Here is a 24,534-nt window from a genome sequence, read left to right as displayed (position 1 = left end):
TCTAGTGGCAATCACATCAACACGAAGGGTTAGCGAGATCCAGGCCCTCTGTACCCACGAGCCTTACACAGTATTTCACTCCTCCAAAGTAGTACTGCAAACACATCCTAAATTTCTGCCCAAGGTTATATCCGACTTTCACATGAACCAGTCGATTTCCTTACCTACTTTCTTTCCAAGCCCTTCTACCCCAGCAGAGAGAGCTCTCCATTCTCTAGATGTTAAAAGGGTGTTAACATTTTATCTAGATAAGACTAATTCCCTCCGGAGAACTTCACAACTGTTCGTTAATTATGGTACGGTCCATACCCGTTTAGCCACCTCCAAACAGTCAATATCGAGATGGATAGTCTCCTGTGTTTTATTTTGCTATCAACTAGCTAAGACAACTCTACAGGGTAAACCAAAAGCGCATTCCACCAGAGGCAAGTCGGCAACGACTGCTTTATTGAGGAATGTTCCATTAGCAGACATTTGTAGAGCTGCGACTTGGAGATCTGTTCACACCTTTACCAAACATTATTGCCTTGACTCCAATGCTAGGGAAGATGCTCAAGTAGTACAGGCTTCTCTTAGGAACCTCTTTGCTTGAGAGGGTGTTTTCTGAGTATTCAATCTGCTCCTCCGCGTGTTATGGGATGGGCTTGCTATTCTATTCAATGCTTATGACTATACATGGAAATCCCCTACGAGAGAAGGTATAGTTTCTTACCTGTAACTCCATTTCTCTCGTAGGGGTATTTCCATGTTAGTCATAAGCAACCCTCCCACCTCCCCGGGGGAGCAGACAGATTGCTTAATTAGGTTAATCATTATTATCAGCTAAAAACTGACTGCAAAAAGAACTGAGGTAACTGCCTCTCTCTAGGCATGATGGGATACTGGAGGACTGGCTGTTCTTAAAGGCATAGTCTCCTTTTTCTTCATTACTAATGGCAGCCTATGGGCTACACTGCTCTGCACTCCTTCAAAGGGGTTTTCTGATATAAAAAAGGTTTGTGAAGGAATTGTTCTGAAAAATATATTCATTTGTCCAGGCATTTAAATGCATTTACCTCAAGGACAAACTGGATGAAGAAGTTTGAACACTGTAGCCTTTCCTATAGGCTGCATAGGATCATTCTTAAGTGAGTTGGCAGGCCTTTCTGAAGTAAGGCGAATCTTGGACACTTAAGAAGTTATATTGGAAAAAGTGCTCTGGGATCTCCGCAGGCGAGCGGGGAAAATTCAACACTTATGACTATCATGGAAATACCCTATGAGAGAAGAGTACCTTAGCCTCGACAGCGAGGAATGTGCTGAAGACCAAGGCAGCAGTCTTTAGTGCTTTCCTTTCAAAGTGTTAACTGCTGGATTTTTCCCAATATCCCTTTTACCCTGCAGTCACTCTTGTTTGTACTGGACTCCCAACTGCCCTATGCCCAATCACCGCCACCCCCTTTGTTGGTGTTGTGGCTGGTTTGATCCAGTCCAAGCAATGTACTTGTATCTTTGTGGCCCTTGCTACTGCCTGTGATGGCCCTTGGAGGACATGCTCTCCAACACACCAGTCTACTATTATCCAGGCTATGCAAGGTACTATGGGCCGGATGTATGCAGCTTTTTTCTTGTCACAAACGGCCCAATTCGCTTGGGCTGTTTGTGACAAGGAAAAACATCTTGCTATGTACAAACCCTACTTTGCGATTCGGTAATCTATTTACCGAATCAGAAAATAGATGTGCAAGTCGCTATTTGGAAGGGTAGTGTCGAGGGCTTCCCTTCCAAATAGGGAGTCGCAGGGGGATGTATGACTGTTTTGTGAACTCAATTGCGGTCGCAAACAATTGCAGTTACCACCAATTTCAAACTGGTGGTAACCTATTCGCAAATGGGAATGGGTCCCCAGGGGACCCCTTACCCTTTGTGAATGAATGCAAAAATATTTTTTCAGAACAGGCAGTGGTCCGATGGACCACCGGCTACTCTGAAAAAATGAAACTGAAATGTTTTATTTTTCAAATGCATCCTTTGAGCTGCATTTATAAAAAAAACAACAACTGCTTTACTTAAAAAGCAGTTAAAGGCATGGTGGTCGGCTGTCCCCAGCAGGCCACCATCCCTGTGAGTGCAGCCATTTCTAATGAAGTCACAAATTGAGACCTGCCTCATGAATGTCGATGAGGTAGGTCATTTGCAACCCCATTGGGAATCACAAACAGTGTGAGTTACACTGTTGTACATTTGGTTTCGCGACTCACAAAACTCACGGTCCTACATCTGGCCCTATATGTTTTCCTTTACTTGTTGTGGGATTGGCCTGTCAGGTTTGTTCATTTTTGTCAAAGTGCAGATTTTTGACGTTCTGCGAGCTGAGTTTCACCCAACATGCTCTCAAGGCTGGGGATAGTGACAATGTGCAGACTCAATTCGAGGCAGAATTGATGTTGCCCTATTTTTGCCTCTGTCTCTCTCTAAAACTCTTCTTTAATGAGAAATGGGGCAATGATAACATTTAATTTCATGTGGTGTTGGGAAAGCTATTATACTGACAAACACAAATGTCACATAATTACGCAGAGGACAAGTATCCATCTCTGCTATTCACACATGACAGTGAACTGAGGGAGGGCAGGCTTAAGTTCACGTATTTTAAGATCCACAATACCTAGACAACCACATTGAGTAAAGGAAGGCAGTGTGCAGATCACTCCTGTTTGAGACAGGAAGGCCTGGGCTTTAACAACCACATTTAAAAGAGAGAGGTCTTGCCCTGAGTGGCTCAAAACCTCCTTGAAAATATGGTGCCCATACATATTAATTCCTCTGTGCTCTCTACATTATGCAATCCGTGCATGACACAGAGAGACTTGAGGAATGAATATGCTGTTTGAATCTCGCTTTTCATGGTGACTGAGCATCATATTTTGAAGTGGTTTCTGTGTCTTTCAACGCAGAAAATCATACATTTATGGTGATGACCAGTGCATCACATTTGTAACAGTAACATTAACCAACCCTTTAATCCTTGGTCTCTTTTGAGAAAGGGTGCCACATAATCATCCTGCTTAAGACCTCATCTAAATGAGAATAATAAGGGTTGAAATGCTGACTAACCATATTTTGGCCTGTTTGGTGAGGAATTATAAGCCTCAGGTACAGACTAATTTATGCAATTTCATTTTATTTAAACAACCACAAAACTACACAATTGGATATGGTCTTTTGAGAACCTCTGCTCTTGTATAATGACCATGTGCACTGCACTGCTGTACATTACATGTAGCACCTCTTATACTACTGTAATACTAATGCCCTGTTGCTTTAATAAAACTTGTAAAGTGATTCTATTTGTGAATGATTTGGAGGGAACCTTTGTCTCGGTTAAACTTACTATTACACCGCTTCCCTAGGACTAATAAATTGCCCCTATTTGAAGTATGTGTCACTGCTCTCACTGTCACAACAACACAACCTAATTACTAATCACCAACATATATTCAACCCAATTTTTTTGAAAATCTCGCTATAAAAATTCAAAGTAGAAAGGTCTTATTTACAGCATGCATAATACCGAGGCAGAAGATCCACATATAACATGACTCCTACATGGAGTGTTCTCACTATCCTTTCACTTCTATGAACCTGATTTTTCTGCTGCAACTTTAGATCCTGTTAGAAAGGCAGACTGATCGGAGGGTAGATGCTTGAACCCAGATGTTCTGGATAACATACTCTTCTTGCCCAGGCTGGAACAAATAGGATGACTTGGGCCCAACTGGTTCTGATCTTCTTCAGAAATCAGGGCAGGAGTGGTACCTGTGGGAAGGCATACAGGAGTCCTGAGTTCCACTTGAGGCGGAACTCTCTCCAGGATCCACAAACCGGTCGTCGTCGTGGAGTTGTTTGCTGAAACAGGGGAGTGACTCCTTCACTCCAAGGGAGATTCCTTCTTGCTTTCCTAAGTGCAGGCAGAGTCCCTGTGATTCTGGAGGATGCATGGCTACGGGGGTGCGGAAGTCTTGCAGAACTTGAAAACAAAGTTGGAGTAGGAGCCCTCCTACTGGTTACAGTCTTGCTCTTAATTCCAGTGAAGAACGGCAGTGGTTTCGGTGTCCAGGTTGCAAAAGTGTCTTACAGAGGAGACTTGCAGATGGTTCCGAAGTCTTGCAGACAAATCTGGAGCCCCACCCTCAGGGGAACCCTTAAGTAACCAAGGAAGGTTGTCGGACATTAACTGCAGTGACCCACCTATCGGGGGCCTGCCTTAGGGGTGACTTGTAGGGTCAGAGTGTAGTGACCATAATGTAAGGCAAACCTTATGACAAGGGGTGAAAGGTGCATGCACCATTTCACACAGGCTGCAATGCCAGGCTTGTAGTCAGTTTGCATGGTCCCCCATGGGTGGCACAATACATGCTGCAGCCGAAAGGGGACCCCTGGTGTAACCAGTGCCCTGGGTACCTATGTACCGTTTACTAGAGACTTACCGGGTGTAACAGTATGCCAACTGTGGGTTGGGAAAGTTACTTGCCAACTAAATTTAGGGTAGAGAGCACTGACAATGGGGTCCTGGTTAGCCGGATTCCAGTGTACTACAGTCTAAACACTCTGACACCAGGCAAAAGTGGGGGTAACTGGGCCAGAAAGGTGCTACTCTCCTACAGGGTGTATGTCTTGAAGTTATATTTAGCTAAAGAATATTAAATTTGAAGTGAACTGAACGATAATGAGCGTGTAATCGGAGAATGAAAGAGAAAAACAAAGTAAGAGAAAGGAAAGAACAAGACGAGGATAGTAGTAGTAGTGGGAAAGGGAAAAGCAGAGAAGGGATTTTTGGAGTAAGGAAAAAGAATGAGAGCAGAGAAAGTGTGCTGAGACAAATCAACAAAAGCTGGAGAAGAGGTAGTGAATCACAAGAGGTAGCATCAGGGAAGAAGAGGACGAGAAAGAAAATAGGCACTGGCAAAGCCAATAGGTCTGACCTTTGAGACATATGGGTTATGCCACTGGTTTTCAGAAATGCTGTACAACATCACCAATGCTGCACAGCATGGCTAAAGAGAGAGGGAGAAAGAAAAAAAGTGCTATGAAGCAGCTACTGTGTCATTTTGGAGCAAAGTAAATGCATCATCGTACCTGCCCGCACCTGCAAAATGACACAAGTGCCTTCTTTTTTTGTTTTATTTTCCCAATGCATAAATGAAAAAAGTAGTGGAAAACCATGTTTTCCAAAAGGGGGGCAACACGGAGGCCACGGATGGGGATGAGCCAATGATGATAGGACAGGTGATGGGTGGGAACCAACAGATGGCATGTGTGGGGGAAGCAAGGTATGGGCGAGAGAGCAACGTGAAGCTGAGGAAAGAAGCACATAGGCAGGAGGGAAATGTGGGGAGGAGAAGAACACGAGAGAGACAGCTGAAAAACACATGCAGCCTCCTTAAGTGTTTAGGTATAAAGAAAAAAGTAGCTCTCTAAAAGTGAGCAGTGGAAAGCGAAGAGAAAGAGAAAAGGGGAAGAAGAGATACAGGCGTAGGACAGGAAGAGAAGAAAGGGGAGAAAAAGGAAAGATAGTAATATGTAAAACTATGGCTAGCACATTTCCTGGACTCTCCAAGGGCTGAACAAGAGAGAAGACAAAAGTACCTGTGGGATGTTCATGGGGCTGGGGAGGGACGGCTCCACTTCCATGACCCCAAAAAAAGGATCAGGTGCATCCTCTAACGATTCCATCATACCCAGATGATCAGGGAGCAGCAAACCAGCAGGCCTGAGGACAAATACACAGAGAAATTAGGCGATGAGGGAGAGAATGTGGCCAGATGATGGGCAAGAGGTAGGACACCCATGAGCCATGCATGAGGGAAGAAGATACCAGGTGTTCTGATTTACTTCAGACTGAGATTAAATGAAAGGAATGCCAAGAATGCAGCACTCTTAGTCTGAGTAATGAATTTATTAAGATGCTTCTTAAGTCTCATGCACAGAAAACAATAAAGTGAGTTTTTATTTCAAAAGCAGTAATGCAAGAATAATTCTGAAAATAATCACAGCAGTAGATGATCACAGAACAAAACAATGGTTATTATTGCAAAGTTAAAAATAAAAATTAAAAATGCATCACAGTGGGGCTTGACAGGGACATCATCCCGTTGTTTGCCAGCTGAGGAACCCTCACGATCGAGACAGAGGGAGTTCTTCCAATCGAATGAGATTTTGAGCAAGGCTTCACCCCTGAGAATGATTTCCTTCTAACCCGGTTCTCAAGCTTCCTCCCCTTATATACTTTCAATAAACTGGAGAGGAGAATTCTAGAAATCACCCCTCCCATCAGGTAAGATGTTGTTCAAACGCTGGCCGCATCAGTTCAGTGTTGGAAAGGAGCATACTTGAGACCAAGCTGTTCCCTGCCTTACCATACACATTCTCAGCCTCGTACATCTTATTGTCCATGTTCCTCACTCCCCCATGTTATGTACCCATCCTTCAGTTAAGGAAGAGCAAAAACACATTGCACAAGCCTTGCCCAGAAAAATACCTGACTGTGTTTGAAGCGAAGCTAAGCACAAAATGGAGTCAGTGGTCAAGATGGAGCTGGTAGTTAAATACAGATAGCATTACACCAGGGAATCAGAGAAAAGCAATGGCTCTGAAGACGGAGATATGAAGAGAAAGAGTTAAAGCAGAGGCAGTAAGAGAAGAGGTAGAGAGAGGAGATGGTAATAAGGAGTGATGCAAAGAAAAGCTATCTCATAATACTGGGTTTTTCCGGGACAGTCACTCCAGTGATGCAGTACTTTAAACAGAGCATGTGGCAATTAAACACTGGCCCCTTGAGGAAGACCATTTCAGTGGCAGACCAAAGAGCAACATGAAGTGCCTCTAACCACAACACTGTTTAACATGTGACAAAAGACAAATTGCAACAATGCCTGCGGGTTATTCCATAGATGTCTCAGAAATTATAATGCACTGCCATCCTGGTAGAAAACTATACAAAAAAAGAAAATATTTTTTACCAGTACAAGTCACCTCAACCTATATATGCATGGCATTATGTATCTGCTGTACGAGATTTCTCAAGGAAGCGGATAACTCAAGAGCTTCCATCTGGAGAGAATACTGAGAGAAGATAATTACAGTACTCGTAACAACAGTTTTTCAAAATAGATGTCAATTGTCACATTTTGTTGGAAAATCTTTTTTATTGTGCTTTAGAGTAACGCACAGGGCAGTGGATAGAATGACCCTTGTGTGGCAACCATGTCATAATAATTGCAGTACCAAGAGATGCCTGAACGGTGCATTTCAGCACTGCTAAAGGCATAGCAAGCTAGTTCCTGTAATAAATAAATATTCAGAAAAACTGTTAGTGGAACAGCTCTAATGTACAAGCTTTTTAAATACAGTACACAGCAGCCAACCACAGCTAGTAACCCTGCATTTGGTTCCGTGCGCAGCAGTAGTGGGGGTCGAGTGTATTTTTATTCTCCCTGATTGTGGGTATAAAATATAGAATTGTCTATGAGGTCTTAAAATTATTATTATATATAATTGTAACTTTTCACTGCTCTACATTATACACGTTATCAAAGAGTTATCACTAGCATCTATCCTGGTGTCAGGAGGAAAAAGTGATCTTGAAATATTTAGCCACATCTACTCTTATCCCGTTGCAAACCATAAATCACTTGGATGCCATCTCCATGCACCACCAATAATTTGATCTGACCCACTGTACCCTCTTCTTTGCTGGCCCTGATAAAATACATTCTGGAAAATCTTCTTTAATGTTCATTAGCACTACAATCTTCCTACTCAGGAATGGGATCCAGGAACACCTTTTACAATCACTGTACATGGCAAACAACCTACATTTTAAATGAAACCAACAAGAACTGCAATGTATTTAAAGCCAAATTGTCTGAACTTTATATCATTCTCCTTTCAAAATTCAAAAACTGGGTATGACCATGTTGACTCTGGCCTGAGCAGGAATACTGCTGCAGGGGTCCTGGAGGCCCTTCCCAATCCACATGAAATCCAGGCATATCCAGGGAGGTCCCAACCTGATTGGTGATATTGAAAATGAGTAAGTACTGAGAGAAAAAGAAAAGATTCAAATGTGCAGCTTCTACCATAAAAATGGTGAGGGCTCCTCTGTGTGATAACCAGGAGCACAATCAAATTGACATTCATACCTTTGCTACAAGTTGCGGCTGGTGATCTCTGAAATGGCAGGGTGTTCACCCCATTTCCTCAACATGTGCTTTAAAGGTTTCCCATATGGTAAGAATCACCTTCATTGTGCCAATGCCAGCATTTTGTTACGGTTACCCCATGCCAAGACTTGCTTATAATACTCCAGTTCTAGATTTTTGACACTGATACTGCACAAATGGTCTGGTTGGCCGGTATGTTAAAAAACTGATCTCTAGTATTTCACAGAAGCATTGTTTCATGATTTGCTTAACCTAACCAGCTCCCCATAATACTGAAAGGCTGTCCTTTCTGAATCAAAGAATTATCCATGGTAAGCCATCACCAGCATTTTGCACTGAGTTCCCTCCCTTACACCAATAATTACCTCCAATGTCTCAGTGTCAGCATTTTCCCATAGGTATCCCCATGCCAAGAATTTCCTCAATTATGCTAGCATCAGCATTTTCTACAGGGGCCACTAAGTCAAGAATTACTTCTTGCATGCCAGGGCCTGTATTTGGCAATGGGTGCCTTTTCTTATGCCAAGAATTATCACCAGTATGTCAGTGGCAGCATATTACCTGGCCATATGCACAGAATTATTTTGAATGTCATGGCCAATGGCAGGCTCAATCATAAAATACACAAACACTCTTACTCACACTCTCACTCATACTCACTCCCTCTCACATTCACTATATTCAACCTCACTTTAACTCAAACTCTATCACTTACTCATTCTCATTCATACTCACTCCCACTCAGTTACTCACACTCAAAAATACTTTTACTCAGGGGTTCTCACTCTCACAAATACACACACACTCACCATTTTACACTCACTGGCTATGGGCCTGAAGCAACTGCACCTGCTGACTCAATACCACCTTATATTCACATTCTCCAATCACTGAAGGAAACAGTGTGACCATTTAGCAACACCCCTGGGGTGTATGTGACAATCGCTGCCCAGTTTCAGTTCACCTCCTGTAACCAACAACTAATGAGGGTGGGGAGAGAGTGGGGCGACATCCTGCACAGATTCACTTTACCAGGCAAAGCAGGAAAGAGCATGGCGGGCCTAAAGTTGAACCTCTCTCCTTCCCCCAAAGCCTATGTGCCAAACCTGGCAGCGGAGTACCAGGAGAGGATTGGAAACAGGCCAGCTGCAGTGGTGGTGACAGATGACTGGCAGGCAGCCCAACTAACAGAAGTAAGCACCTTTAAAACTGAAGGCTGCAGAGTTTAAGGTGAGACATTGAGAAGGGAGGTGATTGCCTTCCTTTGTGCCCCATAGAGAGAATGGTGAAAGGATGAGGAGTTATGATAATGAGGTGATCCACATTACACAAACCTGTGAGATATTGATTCGGAAGAGTGACACACTGGTTTATGAATAACACATCTGAACCACCATACGGGTCCCCCCCTATCGCCCCCCCATCAGTAACAACGGTGGTACAGGCAACAGGCTTGAATCTTTAACAAGGTGACCTTCTGCTTGTTCAGCAGCAGGGGGCAGAAGTGTCTGGTCGGCAGCAGCACGGGCTGGCATGCAGACCCTAAAAGGGTGTATAAAGGTTTGATGCCACCAAAAAAAACACTCAAAGGATAGTCACCTTTTTCTTTGCCACTTCTATTCTCGCCATTCACAGGACTCTGTGACCCCCGTGATCCACTCCCATAGAACACAGAACACAGTACTAGACAATATGGCGTTGACTGAAGAGAACAATCTTAGTAGCTTCCAGCTCTCAATTACGAACTGATCAAGGTGAATAAGTATAAGGATCACTCTGATTCAAAGACGGACCTCAGCTCCAAAACAGCCACCATCAAAGCGGAAGCAGATTCTGTAGGGACCAAGGCTGTAAATGCAGAAGCCATGACCCAAATTTTGAAAAGTACTAGGACACCCTGAAATCAGCAGTGGCTACCCTGCATTCAGAGTCTGAAATTGAAGAGATTTGGGTTTTTGATTTTGGCGTTGGGGGGGTGAGAAGGTAAAGACCTTTACAGGCAACAACCAAAATCCTTGTCAGGGTAAACCTCAAAAGTTATTAAACTAACCTGTGCTTAGCGGTGTAGTAGCTTGGCACAAAAGCTTCATTTAGAGACATGTACAGTATTTATGCAGCACACAAACCGGACTATAGTGAAAAAACAACACAAGGCAAATCCCACACTGATTTAGAAAAAAAGAATAACATTTAATAAAATGATACAAAGAACGACAAACATCCAATCAGTAGGACATGAGATATTCAATTTTGAAGCTTTAGGTAAGTAAAGCACCTAAAAGCACAAAGTGCCCCTTGCGATCGTCTGGTCCAATATGGGAGGCCATTATGGAGACACTTCAACAAAAAGCACAGGCTAAACCTCTTCTGTATTTCGTGGCAGGGTTTGCCGAAATAGTAGAAGAGAAATTCCACACTTGAGCAACTACGAAAGTAGTACCTCCGACCCTACTTAAGAAATATGAACTGTCTGTGCAGGATCCAATATTCCTTAGGACAACTCCCAAGCCACTTTCGTTTAGTATTTCTGCAGTTTGGATGCACTACGTCAGTTTAAAAAAAAAAAATGCCCCCAAACTTAGAAAGCATTCACTAGAATGCTTTAGGCAGGAAAATCTCTGATGCAGCAGGAACAGCACTAATGGCTGCCAGTGAAGCAGCTCTGTAGGGCACCATGCAGGACCTCATGAGTGTCTGTGAGGGTGTTTGCATCTACACCTTGGCAAATTATCCACAAAGACACAATAGAAGTACGGAATGAATGTCTTTTGGTAACGAACGCAGTTCCGGTATAACGCCATGGTCTCACTGAATGGAAAGCATCCTTGCTGAGGCTTAACATCTCTCAAATATGCTGCTTAACTGAAACTCAAGCTGGCTTGTTTGGATCCAGTTCTTTTCAGTCCTTACAGAGATGAAGGTATGCTGAGGACAGAGGATGGAATAACAGGAACAGTCTCAAAGACGTCAATATAATCAGATAATGTCTTTGATAGACCAGGATTCTCAACAGTAAAACCCCACCAGGAGCCTCAGAATAACTGCTAAAACCTTCTACATCCATCCACCCTTTCAGAACATCTTGAAAAATAACAAAACACAACCAAAGACAGATGGGTGCTAAACACTGTGCAAATCTGTTATGAAGAACATCTCGAAGTAGTCCATCCGTTTCACCGAAGGTGGTTCTGGCTAAAGTTTTTAAAGAAGGAAACCAAATCACTTTAGACTTGGAACACATTCCTCTACCACAAAGGGCAAACAGCACTGTAGGAAATCCTCCTTTTCTGCCGTCATCCCGTATTTTTCACCTTTTGCAGAACCCAATGTTTTTTTTTTTTTTACTGGCATCAGAACTTTGTGCACTTAAACCTGCCAACATGTCAAAGTTCCTGTGCTCCCCTTTTAGACATGAAGAAGTTGGTATAGCTCTTGGTTTGCATATTTACATGCCTATAAAAATCCTTAGTATATGGTATAAAGTATATCCAGGGCCTGGAAGTTAAATACTGCAGCACCTATTGGGCCATCCACTGCAGTGGCAGTGCAAATATGGTTTACCAGTATTGCCTGGCTACAGCTGTGTAAAAACTGCAGTTCAACCTGTCACAGTAAACACATTTGACAGGTCAAAACCTCCCTTTAAAATGTTAAGACAAAGCCTTGTTGCCCACAGGGCAGGGTGCATGGTATTTAAATGCAGGACATGTAGAAATTGAATGTTAACATTTACTTAAAGTTAGAAGCACCCAAAAGCAGTTTTTCACTGCAGTAGCCCTAATTGTTTTATGTAGAAAACCAGAGTATACATAAAAAATCCTAATACTGTATCTCAGGAATGGATTAGCTAGAAAAATAATAACAATTGTTAATAGTCATTAAAAACCAAAATCAATTGTGAAGTTGGATGTTAAATAAATATCAAAGTTACATTTTGTAATTTACCTTTTTCCTGCTGGAGGTTCCTGAAGGGTAATTGGCATTTGCTCCTAAACTTCTCCCAGCCACTGATTAGCGTTTGAATTGGTGTGAAATGCCTCTCAGGAGTAAACAATAGTCTGACCTGAATGGGCAGGGAGGACTCCTCCGACCCTCACAGAATATGCAGGGCGGGGGCTGTGAGCACACTTTTTGATGTTACATTGTTAAATACTACTTGAGTGTCAATCAAGGATTGACAGGTCTGCTGGGTTTACATATACCACTTTAGGGTACACTTGAAAAGAAGGGAAACAGGTTGTCAAATAATGTCTTATGTGTCCACTGTCTGATTGCTGGAAAACACCACCTTTGTTCTACCAGACTTCTGTCTCTGGACCTTACATAGAACACTGGTGGCAAACTTGAAAGGAAGGGAAATAGGATGCCAAAACAATTCTTGTGTACATACTGTGTGGCTGCTCAACACCCCTACATGTGTTCTACCAGACTTCTGTCTAGGGGTTTATTGTCAGTACAGTGACTGCCCCAAACTGGATTTTAGTGTTGGATGTAGGACGACACTGGGATATTTATAGTACACTCCCCACACAAACCACAGTCCTCAGAGCTCAAGTTTAGCTTAGACTTTTGTAATCTTGCAAAAGCCCAAAGTGAGTAAGTTTGGCCTCAAGAACCTTTACCCCATTGGCTAGGGAATGCTGAGGAATCATTTGCACCCACTAGCTCATGCCAGGCAGAAAAGTGGCATCTCCAAGCACCCACTTCAGAACATGTTGCACTGAGGAAGAACAGCAGAGAACTAGGTTTGATGTCTGCGACCTAAGAGGGGTCCTGAAGAACTGGACCTGCTCTCTCCTGTACCCAAAGACAAATAAGTGGACTCCAGGGGTGATGAGGCTGATCTCCTGTTAAAACTATAGGGACACAACATGCCACAAGACGTTTTTTCTTGTAAGTGCCCAGCTGACCAGTGGTAACTGCACCTGGACTAGACCCTGCTGTTGGCCTCTGCCTGGCACCCTGTTGGTCTCCAAGTGCTTCCTCTGAGGTCCTGTGGGGTTTAGAAGTGTACTCCTATGGTGGATTGAGACTTAAAGGACTAAAGTCAAAAGGTAAAATCTTTGACCATTTCAAACCTTGGTTGGGGTATTTGACACACGCTTGATTGCGGTCAGCATGAAACTGCGCTTAGACTCCAGTCTACCACAACCACTGACTATCACTGGCACTTTGTGCTTCTTCGAGCTATTCCTACTTAAAATCTTTAAAATTCATATATCCGGTTCCTTTTATTGGATTTTTTTTTTTTAATAACACAGTCCACTGAGTTTTAAACTTTTGCTACACGTGGTCTCTAGAGAAAGCAATTAACCACTGCAACAACATAAGGCACTGAAAAATAACCAGCCACACCCAAAAGAGCCACTTGCCCAAACTCAATGCATCCATCAAGGCCGTTCTGACAACCATGCCTTCCCCCAATTCCGAATCTCCCCACTTTTCACCGGTTAGTGATGTGTTTCTGGAGTGCTTCATACAGGAACTGTCGAGGATCTGCTACTCTCTGGAAAGTGAGACCCATATATTGACCCAAGCAGCTCATATTTTATAATGTTTGTAAAGACATCCCCTAGCTCTATAATTTGGGATTTCCAATGACATTCATCTGTCATCTGTCGCTAATTTCCATTTCTCTAGTGGCAGAGCCTCCTCATTCTTCCAAACACTAGCTAGGTCTCTTTTCGCCACCATTAACCCCACCCACATAAGGGCTACCTTATATCTATTGGTATCCAACTCTTCTGTGACATGGAGAAACACAATCTTCGGATTACTGAGTAAAGGCCAGTTAAACACCCGTCATATGGTCGCCATCACACCTTCCCAGAATGGGGTCAGTTTCAAGCATATCGAGACTGTGTAGCTAAGGCCTCCTCCTCTCGATGTCACAATATAAAGGCAGTGTGTAAATGTTACTGCCCCTATCTTCCCCAGTCTCTCTTGTGTGTAGTATGTCATGTGAAGGTACTTCTATTGTAAGAGGCTGAACTAGGAGGCAATGGCATACTCTGGGGGAGAGGCCAAGGCCTTCCACCAGTCATCTTTAGAATTGCCCCAGGTCTTTCTCCCAGGTATCCCAGAGGCGGCTGAAGATATCTGGTGTATTAATCACAAGTGATATGTACACCTGTAGATTTTATGTATTGTCAAGGGCATACAAGAGAATTTGGGCCACTAGTGGGCTATAGTCTGGTACCTCTTTAAACTCTGTGATATGGGGCAGGAGGGAGTGTCAGTTGCTGAATATACAGCCGATTGTTACTCAAACAAAGATACACATTCCAACATCCCGATTGCAAGAGACCAGCAAATTCAACAGATTTGTGGTAGGAATCTTGCAGAGTCATTCCATTTGGAATAATATCACCCCAGGACATTTTTGACATTTTCCAAGTGCCTGCGTTGGTTACAGAATTTTTCCCCATCCATACCAAGAAGATGGGAAGACTAAAGGCAAACATCTTCCAAAATCTCCAAATCACTTTGGCCATTTTGAACAGCCTGGGCCTTCAGGTAAATAATCAAAAGTCAGTGGCAATGAGATTTCAAGTACTGAAAAAGATGAGATACACTCAGAACATAATGTCACTGAAAGTGTTTCTTTCAGAAGACAAGGCATCAGCATTAATTCTAAAAAGTCTTCGGCTTCAACTTCAAGGCAAGTCTCTTTTACTTTCCACAGCTTTGTGCATTTGGGTCATCCCACATGCAAGGTTTCACAAAACATCTCGGCAACAGAGCTTGGAGAATTAACACAGCCAGTCAGAATTGCTTACAAGAAACAAAAAAAGAAAAAAAAACATTCTCTGAATGCAATCCAATCTCTTCCTTTGTAGCGAAATCATATCAATCTCTTGCATGGAATACCTTTCTATTAATGTTTGCTTACCAAGAAAATGTTATGAATCAATTACTTTGGCCAGAGAAGGAGGCAATATGTTAGGTGGACCTTTTGAAATTATGGGAAAACAATTTAGCCAACAAGTCCTTCGTTGTCTGATAACAAACAGTATCTCTAAGGCTTGCAACATTCAGGCGGACATTCTGAAAAGGGTGTATGTAGAAAACCACAAACGAATTTTAGACAACAAAATCATTCAAGATATTTACACGGACTAGGGTTTTCCGCTTATAGACCTATTTGCTATGCCCTGAAACAAAATGCAAATACTTAACACTGAGCTACTCAAATAGTCAAGAGCGTTGTAAATGCCCTTTTGACAAAGGTTTGGTATGTCTTACCTCCAATTTCGCCACGCTATCAGTTCCGGGGACAGGATAACTCTCATTGTCTTGGAATGACGAAAGCAGTGATGGTTCGCCAATCTAGTTCAGCCGATTAACAGAACCCATTAGAGACTGCCCTGCAAAGCACATTTGTTGCACTTCCAGGGTCAGGCTTCTATCCCAGTTTGACAGCTTGAAACTTCATAACAAAGCTTCCAAGAATATGCAACATGGACACTTAAATCAATACAAAGATTGTATGGATATTTTTAAAGAAGCAATGAAGCAAGCACCTGAGCAGCATTTGCCTTTAAATGCAGATTTTTTTTTATCTCTGGTGCCAGCAAAATAAACTGATCCTCTCTGTTGCTTGCAATAAAGCAGCATTTTACATTAGTGTCTTCATCTGCCAGTACAAAGCATGATGAATATGGAAGATGCTGACTGTTAAAGGAGCAGTGTTCTATTCTCAGGTTTACGTGGCAGTCTGTCTTTGGTTGGTGTTTAAGGAGAAGACGATTTATTCTTTTCGGAGAATTTAGATTGTGCTACTTTGTTGAAATGGGGTATCATCATGGGTGAAGAATCTATTGAAAACATAAGTAAATTCACTTTTAAAGCAAGGATGGTTGTGAATACTTTCACTTTTATTTACGATACAAGGCTTGGTTCAACTTTGGTAGTTTTAGCTTCAGACGCTTTTCAGTCATCCAATTTTGCATTTTGTTATACCAGCGCTGCAGAGTATTGATGCCCTCAATAGATGACTGTTTAGGTATAAATGAGTGTTGTGAGAATACCTGTGTAGTTCAATGTCTTAGTCCTTAAGTAGTAAGCACAGGCATTCCAGGTAAAGGTTGAAAAGAAAGGAGGACAAAGAGAAACCTTGTGGAACTTTGCATTTCATCGACATTATCATGGGCCTGTGGCTGTCAAAACCAGCTGGGTGTGGACATACAGGAATTAACTGAACCATATGAATTTTGTTTTTCCACCCCAACCTTTATTCTAAAGCCTTCAGCAGTTTGCGATGATCAACCATGTTAAATGAAGACTACATGTCCATCAGCACCATTGGATTTTTTTAGATCAGCCTTTCTGAGCCACTGACTCAAGACACTGTCAAGCATATTTTATATCATCTCAAATAATTATTTCACTCCAGCCTCATCTTATTGGTTGCTTGGTGTGTAATTCTGCCTTTTACAAAGTGTTTGTACAGCAATACACAAAATACTTTTTTTACATATAAATCCCAACCACCACTTATTCATCACACATTCAATTATTTATCTGCTACATACTGCAATAAGGGCTACTGTTAGAAATAGGGTCTCTAGTTGGCAGTGGTTTGCACCCTTTCCAAGTAGGGACCATCTCTAGTCAGGATAAGGGAGCCACACAGCTAAGACAACCCCTGCTCATTGCCTTAATAGCTTTGCACAAGCAGTCAGGGTTATCTCAGAGGCAATGTAGAAAGCATTTGTGTGTGTACACACACTCCCCCCTACCCCCCAAAGGCACTCCACACCAGTTTAGAAAAAATAGGCAATATTTATCAACACACAAGACCAAAACAAAAAAAATCCAAGATACGAATTTTCAAAGATTACATTTTAGTATAGCACTTAGAATCATAATAACTCCAATTGGGACTGTCACAGCACCTTGACAGAGTCGTTCCCAACAGTCCAAAGCCACTCGCGAGGGAGTGTGGGACGGTTACGATTTCGCACTGACCCCAGGTACAGTACCTTGGAAAACATTGAGAAAACAAGGATGCTGCAGGGAGTCAGGGAGATGAGGCATCGCTAGAGCCGCTGTGGCATTGGTTCCTTACTGCTACTAGGGAGGTGAGGCTTCAGTCCCTTACTGCTAGGCAGGGGAGGTGAGGTGTTGGTTCCTTATGGTTGCAGGGGAGGAGATGCGGTGTCAGTGGGGAGGCGTCCATCCAGCAAGTCAAGATGCAAAAACGTTGACTTGCAGTGTCGCAATCACACCACGGGGCCAAAAGTGCTGCAGCAGAGTCTGTTGTCACGGACATTGGTGACAGGGCACTAGGGAGCCACGCTGTGGCAGGACTCTGGAGGTGCGGTAGCGGTGTTGGGCCTGTTGCCTCAGTCGTTGCACTCAGCAGGGACCACGGATCCGGTGCAGGCAGCGGCGCGAGTTCGGAAGTCGCTCTGGAGTCTATGTGCTTGTTTCTTCTAGGTTATACCAGAACTCACTTCCAAGGGCCTAGGAACTGAATTCAGCACCCAAAGCCAAGTCAGGACTCTCAGCAAGGGAGCCCAGGTGCTGACAGATAAAGTCTTTGAAGCCCCTAAGACTTCTTAACAGGAGGCAAGCTCAGTCCAAGCTCTTGGCGAACCTTTTGAAGCAGGATGTAGAAAGCAAAGTCCAGTCCTTTCACTCCCAGGACCAAAGCAACAAGCAGCAGCAGGCCAGCACAGCAAAGCAAAGCAACACTCAGAATGGCAGTACCTCCAAGAGCATTCAGCTCTTCTTCCTGGCATAATGTTCTCAGTCCAGAAGGATTCTAACTTTGTGGGGTCAGAGGTCCAGTACCTACACCCATTTCTGCCTCTGAAGTAGGCAAACCTCAAAGAGACGTCTTTGTAGTGCAGAAGACTATGCCTTTTCTGGCCTGGCCCCAGACACACTCCAGGGGGGTGGAGACTGCTTTACGTAAGGACAGACATAGCCCTATTCCGGTGCACGTGCCAGCTCCTTCCACCATTCTAGTTCAGGAAGACTCATCAGGATATTCAGAGCACACCTCAGCTCCCTTTGCATGACTGTCTAAAGTGAATTCACAAACAGCCCAACTGGCATCCTGACTTAGGTGTCTATTTCACAGATAGGCAGAGGCACATAAAGGTTAAGCAAGAAAATGCCCACTTTCCAAAAGTGGCATTTTCAAACTTACAACTTAAAAATCAACTTCACTAAAAGATGTATTTTTAAATTGGGAGTTCAGAGACCCTAAACTCCACATCTCTATCTGCTCCCAATGGGAAATTACACTTGAAAGATATTTCAAGTAAATCCCCATGATAGTGGATGGGAAAGGTAGGTCTTGCAATAAATACATTTAGCAGTATTTCACTATCAGGACATGTAAAACACACCAATACATGTCCTACCATTTAAATACACTGCACCTGGCCCATGGGGCTCCCTTGGGCCTACCTTAGGGGTGACTTATATTTAGTAAAAGGGAAGGTTTGGGCCTGGCAAACAGGTGCATTTGCCAGGTCGAAATCGTGGTTTAGAACTGCCCACACAGATGCTGCAGTGGCAGGTCTGAGACATGTTTACAGAGCTACTCATGGGTGGCACAATCAGTGCTGCAGGCCCACTAGAAGCATTTGATTTAAAGGCCATATGCACACATGGTGCACTATAATAGGGACTTACTGGTAAATCAACTATGCCAATGATGGATAAACCAATCACCAATACAATTTAGACAGAGTGCACTTGCAATTTAGCACTGGTTAGCAGTGGTAAAGCACCCAGAGTCCTAAAGACAACAACAACAGATAAAAAAATATAGGAGGAAAAAGGTAAAACGTTTGGGGATAACCCTGCAAAAAGGGCCAGGTCCAACAGCTACCAATGCCACTACAACCAATACAATGCCACCACCACACACAAATACTTACCACTACAAATACCATTAGTATCACCGACATTAACACCACTACCATCACCAGTACCACTAAGAACACTAATACCACAACACAAATACCAGAGCAACGACCATCATTCTAAATACCACCACCAATACCAATATAACTCCCAATACCCCAACCAATACCACCACCTCAATACAACCTATTCCACCACCAAACGCTCAACCAATAATGTCCATCTAGCCACCATTTCCTCACCCTCTCTGCCCCGAGATCCTCCCACTCAGATCTTTGCCCCATAGACTGGACTGTAGCCTACCCTGCAATCTACCCTCAACCAACACACTTTCATCCTGAAGTCTTCTATATCCCACCGCCACATTCAAACTCCTTTGAACTCACCCAATATTCTGTCCTGCACTCCACAATACTCAAATTCATTCATATCAAAAGACCCTACATTGCTTCTGTGACCAGTGGTGGGTCTCAGAAAAAGCCAATAATTCTTAAGAAATAAATATTTTTCTGTTGGGAACCCCGGCACTCCCCTTCTAATCTGGTGCAGGTGGAAAGGTCTTGTTGAGAGAATAATGCATGTATTTACAACATCTAAACCAACAACAAAACAACAGTACTATTAATTAATTAACTGTAAAACCCCAAACCAACTGAGCAAAAAGGAATAAAATGTAATGATTTAAACAATGTCAAAATGATGTAACTTAGATACAAGGGCAGAAGTTCTTGAAAAGAAAAATAATAATAAAAGAAGCCCTACATTAAATAATGGGATGTTAAACTCCATTTATGTCAATGACATATAGCTGATCCATGCCCAGGCCAGAGTTATGGATAATCAGGATCAAGGTGCATTTTGCAACTCATGCAAGACAGAGTGAATTTGCAGAATGGTTTTTGGTTAGTCCCAGTCAAATGTTTTACCTTCAGACTTAAACTATTATGGAGGTCACAAATCTTCAGTTGGGTACATCTGTAAGATGCTTCACAAGGTGGGATATATCTTTTTTGCCATCTCGTATTTGCCTTGACTTTTTCAGTCAAAAGTTCGGAGCTGTACTAGAAAATAGCAACAAAATTAATTTAGTCTTTCAGGTATGAAGCAGATGTCAGCTCTGTCTTTTTTTTCTGTAACCTATTCATTGCAGTCCAAATTTCTCCAAAATTTCAGGAAACGCTTCCAGGATACCAAATTGTAGAAAGTCAGCTCACAGCTCCCAGTCAAGTCCAAAGCCAGTGGGTGAGATGCTACAGTTTTGTTGCACATTTTTCTCGATCTGCAGAAGTTTTTATTCTCCAACATCTGGAGAGAGGTGTCATCAGGCAAAGAGGCTCCCCGGACAGGACTTGGACACCTTTGTCCCTGTTGGTTAGCTACCTTTGTTAGCAAATGCAGCAGCTTTAAAGTCACAGAGATTCAAGGTAAAGCTGGAACAGAGTTGTCCAAACTTTGAGGACCAAAGCAGCAACCTGAATGGCCCGCTCGAGATAGTGGAAATTAAAGAGGCGCTCTCAGAGATGAAGAGAGAGAAAACACCAGGAACAGACTTGGCTGCCAGCAGAGCTGTGTCAAGCACTACCGGACTCAGTCCTCGAAACACTCCTCACAATGTATGTGGAGGCTCGGAAAAGAGGAGGGCTCCCCCAGACTATGAGGAAAGATGTAATGGTCCTGATTACCTACACAACTTACCTTCTAAAGGCCTTTATCCTTGTTAAATGCAGGTGTCAAGCTGCTGTGCAAATGCAAAGTTCTGGAGAACAGACTGTTGCGGGTGGTACACAAGTTGGTCCACTTCAACCAGACAGGTTTTATCCCCAGAAGAAGCATATTGTATAATATCAGACAGCTGTCCATTGTCATGCACGGGGCAACTGGTCTGGGAGGCGACTTGGCGTTGGCCGAGATGGATTTGGAGCCCGCATTTAAACACGTGGGCTGGAATTAGCTGTAGGCGATTATGTACCAAATGGATTTTGGTCCAGGGTTTGTCAGAAGGGTGCATTTTCTGTATACTGAGCCAGTGGCTAGAGCTCGAACAGGAAACTTGATTTTTCTGACCCGCAGAGCATGGGCAATGGGACCAGACAGGGCTGTACCAGATGCTTTTTGCGCTAGCAGTGGAACCACTGGCCTGCTGCCTTTGGGAGTCCATAGGATCATGGGGCATATGAACTGCAACTACAGTCCACGTAGTCTCAATGTATTCCGGTAATACATTGGTCCATCTCTAGCACTTGGTGTATTTGGTGCCACCGCTACTAGAGGTGATGCACAACTTTGCTGAGGTCTCTGGGCTATGGACTAACAGAGACAAATCCAAACTATTCCCACTGTGTGGACTTGGAAAGGACCGAGCCTCTTTGCAGGATAGGCTCAGCCTTGGCTGGGAACTTGATGTGATCTGGTACTTGGGAATATGGGTAACCTGGGGAGGATTTGAATGTAAGAAGGGCGATAGACGGGCTTACACGGTTCGTCGACTTCTGAAAAAAACTCCTGCTGCACCTAGTAGGAAGGTTGGCCTTGACAAAGATGGTGTTTCTGCTACAGTGCCTGTAAATTCTGCAAAATGTGATATGCCCACACCCGGGGACAGGATGCTGACGGATTTGGTGTTGGTGAGCAAGATAAGCCACATGTGCTTGTCGCGTTGAAGCTCCCAATGTTTGACACTGGGATGGAGCTGACGGATATATTTCTCTACTGCAGCACAGCTGCATCATGCTGTTCGGTAGCTGGACAATGGCCCAAACTGGGACTCCTGGCAGGTACCCACAGCCCTTATATGTTCCCAGATGTGCTCTTAAGGGGAGGGGGGCAGTTCCAAAAGAAATTCCATATCTGATCCAACAGGTGGCAGCGGTTTGGTACAAGACTGTAACTAAAATCTTTCGCAGGGCCCCCTTTGCAGAGGGCCAGAGGACCTTCCTTTGCGGGCGGTAAAGCACTTTTACAATCTAAATAAGGATACATTGTGTGCCACGTGGTGGTGGTGGTTGGAGGTGGGGGGGAGGTGTTGTACTAGAGTTGGGGACCTCTTCTCCAACAACAGATTTGTCTCTTTTGCCTAAGAGCTGTATGGTGCGGGGCCAGGACAGTTCCTGCTTTTAGCTAGGAAAATGCTTTGGAAAAAGGCACAGGCTTGCTCAGAGGTGTTATTTTCTATCTCTACAAGAATACTTGACCCAAAAAACCTATCTTTTGACACCAAAATGAAGTATATAGGTCTCATGGTTCCTGGAATATTACTTCGTCACGACACACCCACCATTACTTCTCCAATGTTACAAAACAGAAATCAAAAAATGAAAATCTCTGGACATTTTATTTTTTTACATTGATATATCAAGGGCCCAGGACTATTAAGCATTGATTATTTTCTCTAGATGAAAATGGAAGAAATATCTCTTGCAGATCATCACCTGAGATTTGGGAACGGGACCGGACTAGAAACAAAAATTAGCCTTAGCAAAAATACTGAAATCAGTTCCTACTACAGGATACTGTAGATAAAATGGGCTGTGTGCCCTGTTTGGACCATTGTAGTCACTCCTAGTCTGCAAGCAACCCCAAGCTTGTAGCCCACCAGGAAAACGCCAGAGGAGAAGAATGGCCAGTCCAGCCTTCTCTGAGCAGCTGTGCCAAATACATTTGAGCTGACATCCCAAAAAGTAACACATGCCAAATTAATTATAAAATAATTTTAATTTTTACGAAAGTGCACATGCAATAAAAAATAATTAGTATGTCCTAGGTGCTCAAAGGCAATGAAATATCCAATATCCAGAACCCAAAGATGTAAAGATTTGGCCAGGATTAGAACAAAAAGATTAATTTATTATAGCTTACACAACCCCTCGGTCTCCTCTTCCACACCCCATGCTCTGACATTCAAACTAACAAACTACCACTTTGCACACCTCAGGATTATTGCATTCAGCAATACAACACACAGGCAAGAACACGCCAGTGACCTCGTTCAGGTAATTACTGTCTACCATCCAACAGACTTCAACAACCAGACGAGTTAATACACCAGAGAAGCACTTCAGTCAACTGCAAACGGACTGATAGTAATAGCCCAAATACAGAATGGCATTTTTACTTTGCTACACCGTTTAGCTCACAGGCATGTTGCAATCCTGTTCTTTAAAATACATTATAGTTAAACAAACAACATGAAGGTTCACACTTTACCTCAATAGATTTAAAAAAAAAAAAAAAATGAAGTATGATTATTTCATGCCAAAAATTGATAATGTTCATCTCTCAAGACTGGAAACAAAGGACATGTGAAGGTTTAGAGCATGTCTGAGTCTTAGTTGTACAGAAGTATGGCATGCTGGAAGGAAGCAGAACTGAGGCATGAGAGACTATTGACAGACTGCCACAAAGAAGGAGAGTTCACAAGTTTAGGAAAGTGACAATTTTGACATGGTTACCCCCTCCACTTTTTGCCTGATATTGATGCTGACTTGATTGAGAGTGTGCTGGATTCCTGCTAACCAGGCCCCAGCACCAGTGTTCTTTCCCAAAAATTGTACCATTGTTCCCACAACTGGCACACCCCTGGCACACAGTTGTGAAAGGAACCTATTGTACCAAGGGTCCTATGGCCAGGGAAGGTCCTCAAGGGATGCAGCATGTGTTATACCACCCTGGGGACCCCTCACCAACCCCATGCTCACTGCCATTGCAGCTTGTTTGTGCTGCTGGGGAGAAAAAGACAAAGTCGACATGGCATCCCTCTCAGAGTGTCATGCCCACAAACCACTGCCTGTCACATGGGCAAGTCACACCTCTAGGAAGCCTTAAGGCCCTAAGGCAGAGTGCACTATACCACAGGTGAGGGCATAGCTGCATGAGCAATATGCTCCTACAGTACCTACGTCCATTCCTAGACATTGTAAATGTAGTGTGGCCATATGAAGTACATGGGCTGGGAGTCTGTCATTACGAACTCCACAGCTCCATGATGGCTCCACTGAAGTCTGGGAAGTTTGGTATCAAACTTCACAGCACAATAAACCCACACTGATGCCAGTGTTGGACTTATTGAAAAATGCACCCAGAGGGCATCTTAGAGATGCCCCATGTATGTTAGCCAAACTTCTAGTGCAGGACCGACCGGTCTGTGCCAGCCTGCCACTTTCAGATGAGTTTCTGACCACATGGAGTGAGAGCCTTTGTGCTCTCTGTGGCCAGAAACAAAGCCAGCAGCCCTATCCTGAAAGAAACTCCAGCTAAGGACTCCAGAACTGCCCCGGATCCGCAAATCCTGTCCACTCTGCCCTAGACGCCCAAGACCCGTGTTCAGGTGGTCCAACCGACTAGAGTTGGTCCCCGGGCAATTCTAACCTAGTGTCCAACACCCCAAAGCCTGCAGCCTAATTCTGGAGGACCCTCCTGACTGTGGATGATGTGAACAATGCCACCAAGA

The 24,534-nt window shown here is 43.4% G+C and overlaps 1 protein-coding gene across 1 annotated transcript in view; it reads right to left on the bottom strand.

The window, feature by feature from the left end:
- REC8 (REC8 meiotic recombination protein) overlaps nucleotides 1-24,534 on the bottom strand; it is a 1,036,252-nt gene that overhangs the window by 814,338 nt on the left and 197,380 nt on the right. The window contains exon 5 of the mRNA XM_069238146.1: nucleotides 5,629-5,752. Coding sequence (XP_069094247.1) covers nucleotides 5,629-5,752 — 124 coding nt within the window. The remainder of the gene's footprint in view (nucleotides 1-5,628; nucleotides 5,753-24,534) is intronic.

The sequence above is a fragment of the Pleurodeles waltl genome, chromosome 6, assembly GCF_031143425.1.
Source record: "Pleurodeles waltl isolate 20211129_DDA chromosome 6, aPleWal1.hap1.20221129, whole genome shotgun sequence".
In the NCBI taxonomy this organism is placed as follows: domain Eukaryota; kingdom Metazoa; phylum Chordata; class Amphibia; order Caudata; family Salamandridae; genus Pleurodeles; species Pleurodeles waltl.
This window is presented reverse-complemented; position numbering and strand designations above follow the sequence as displayed.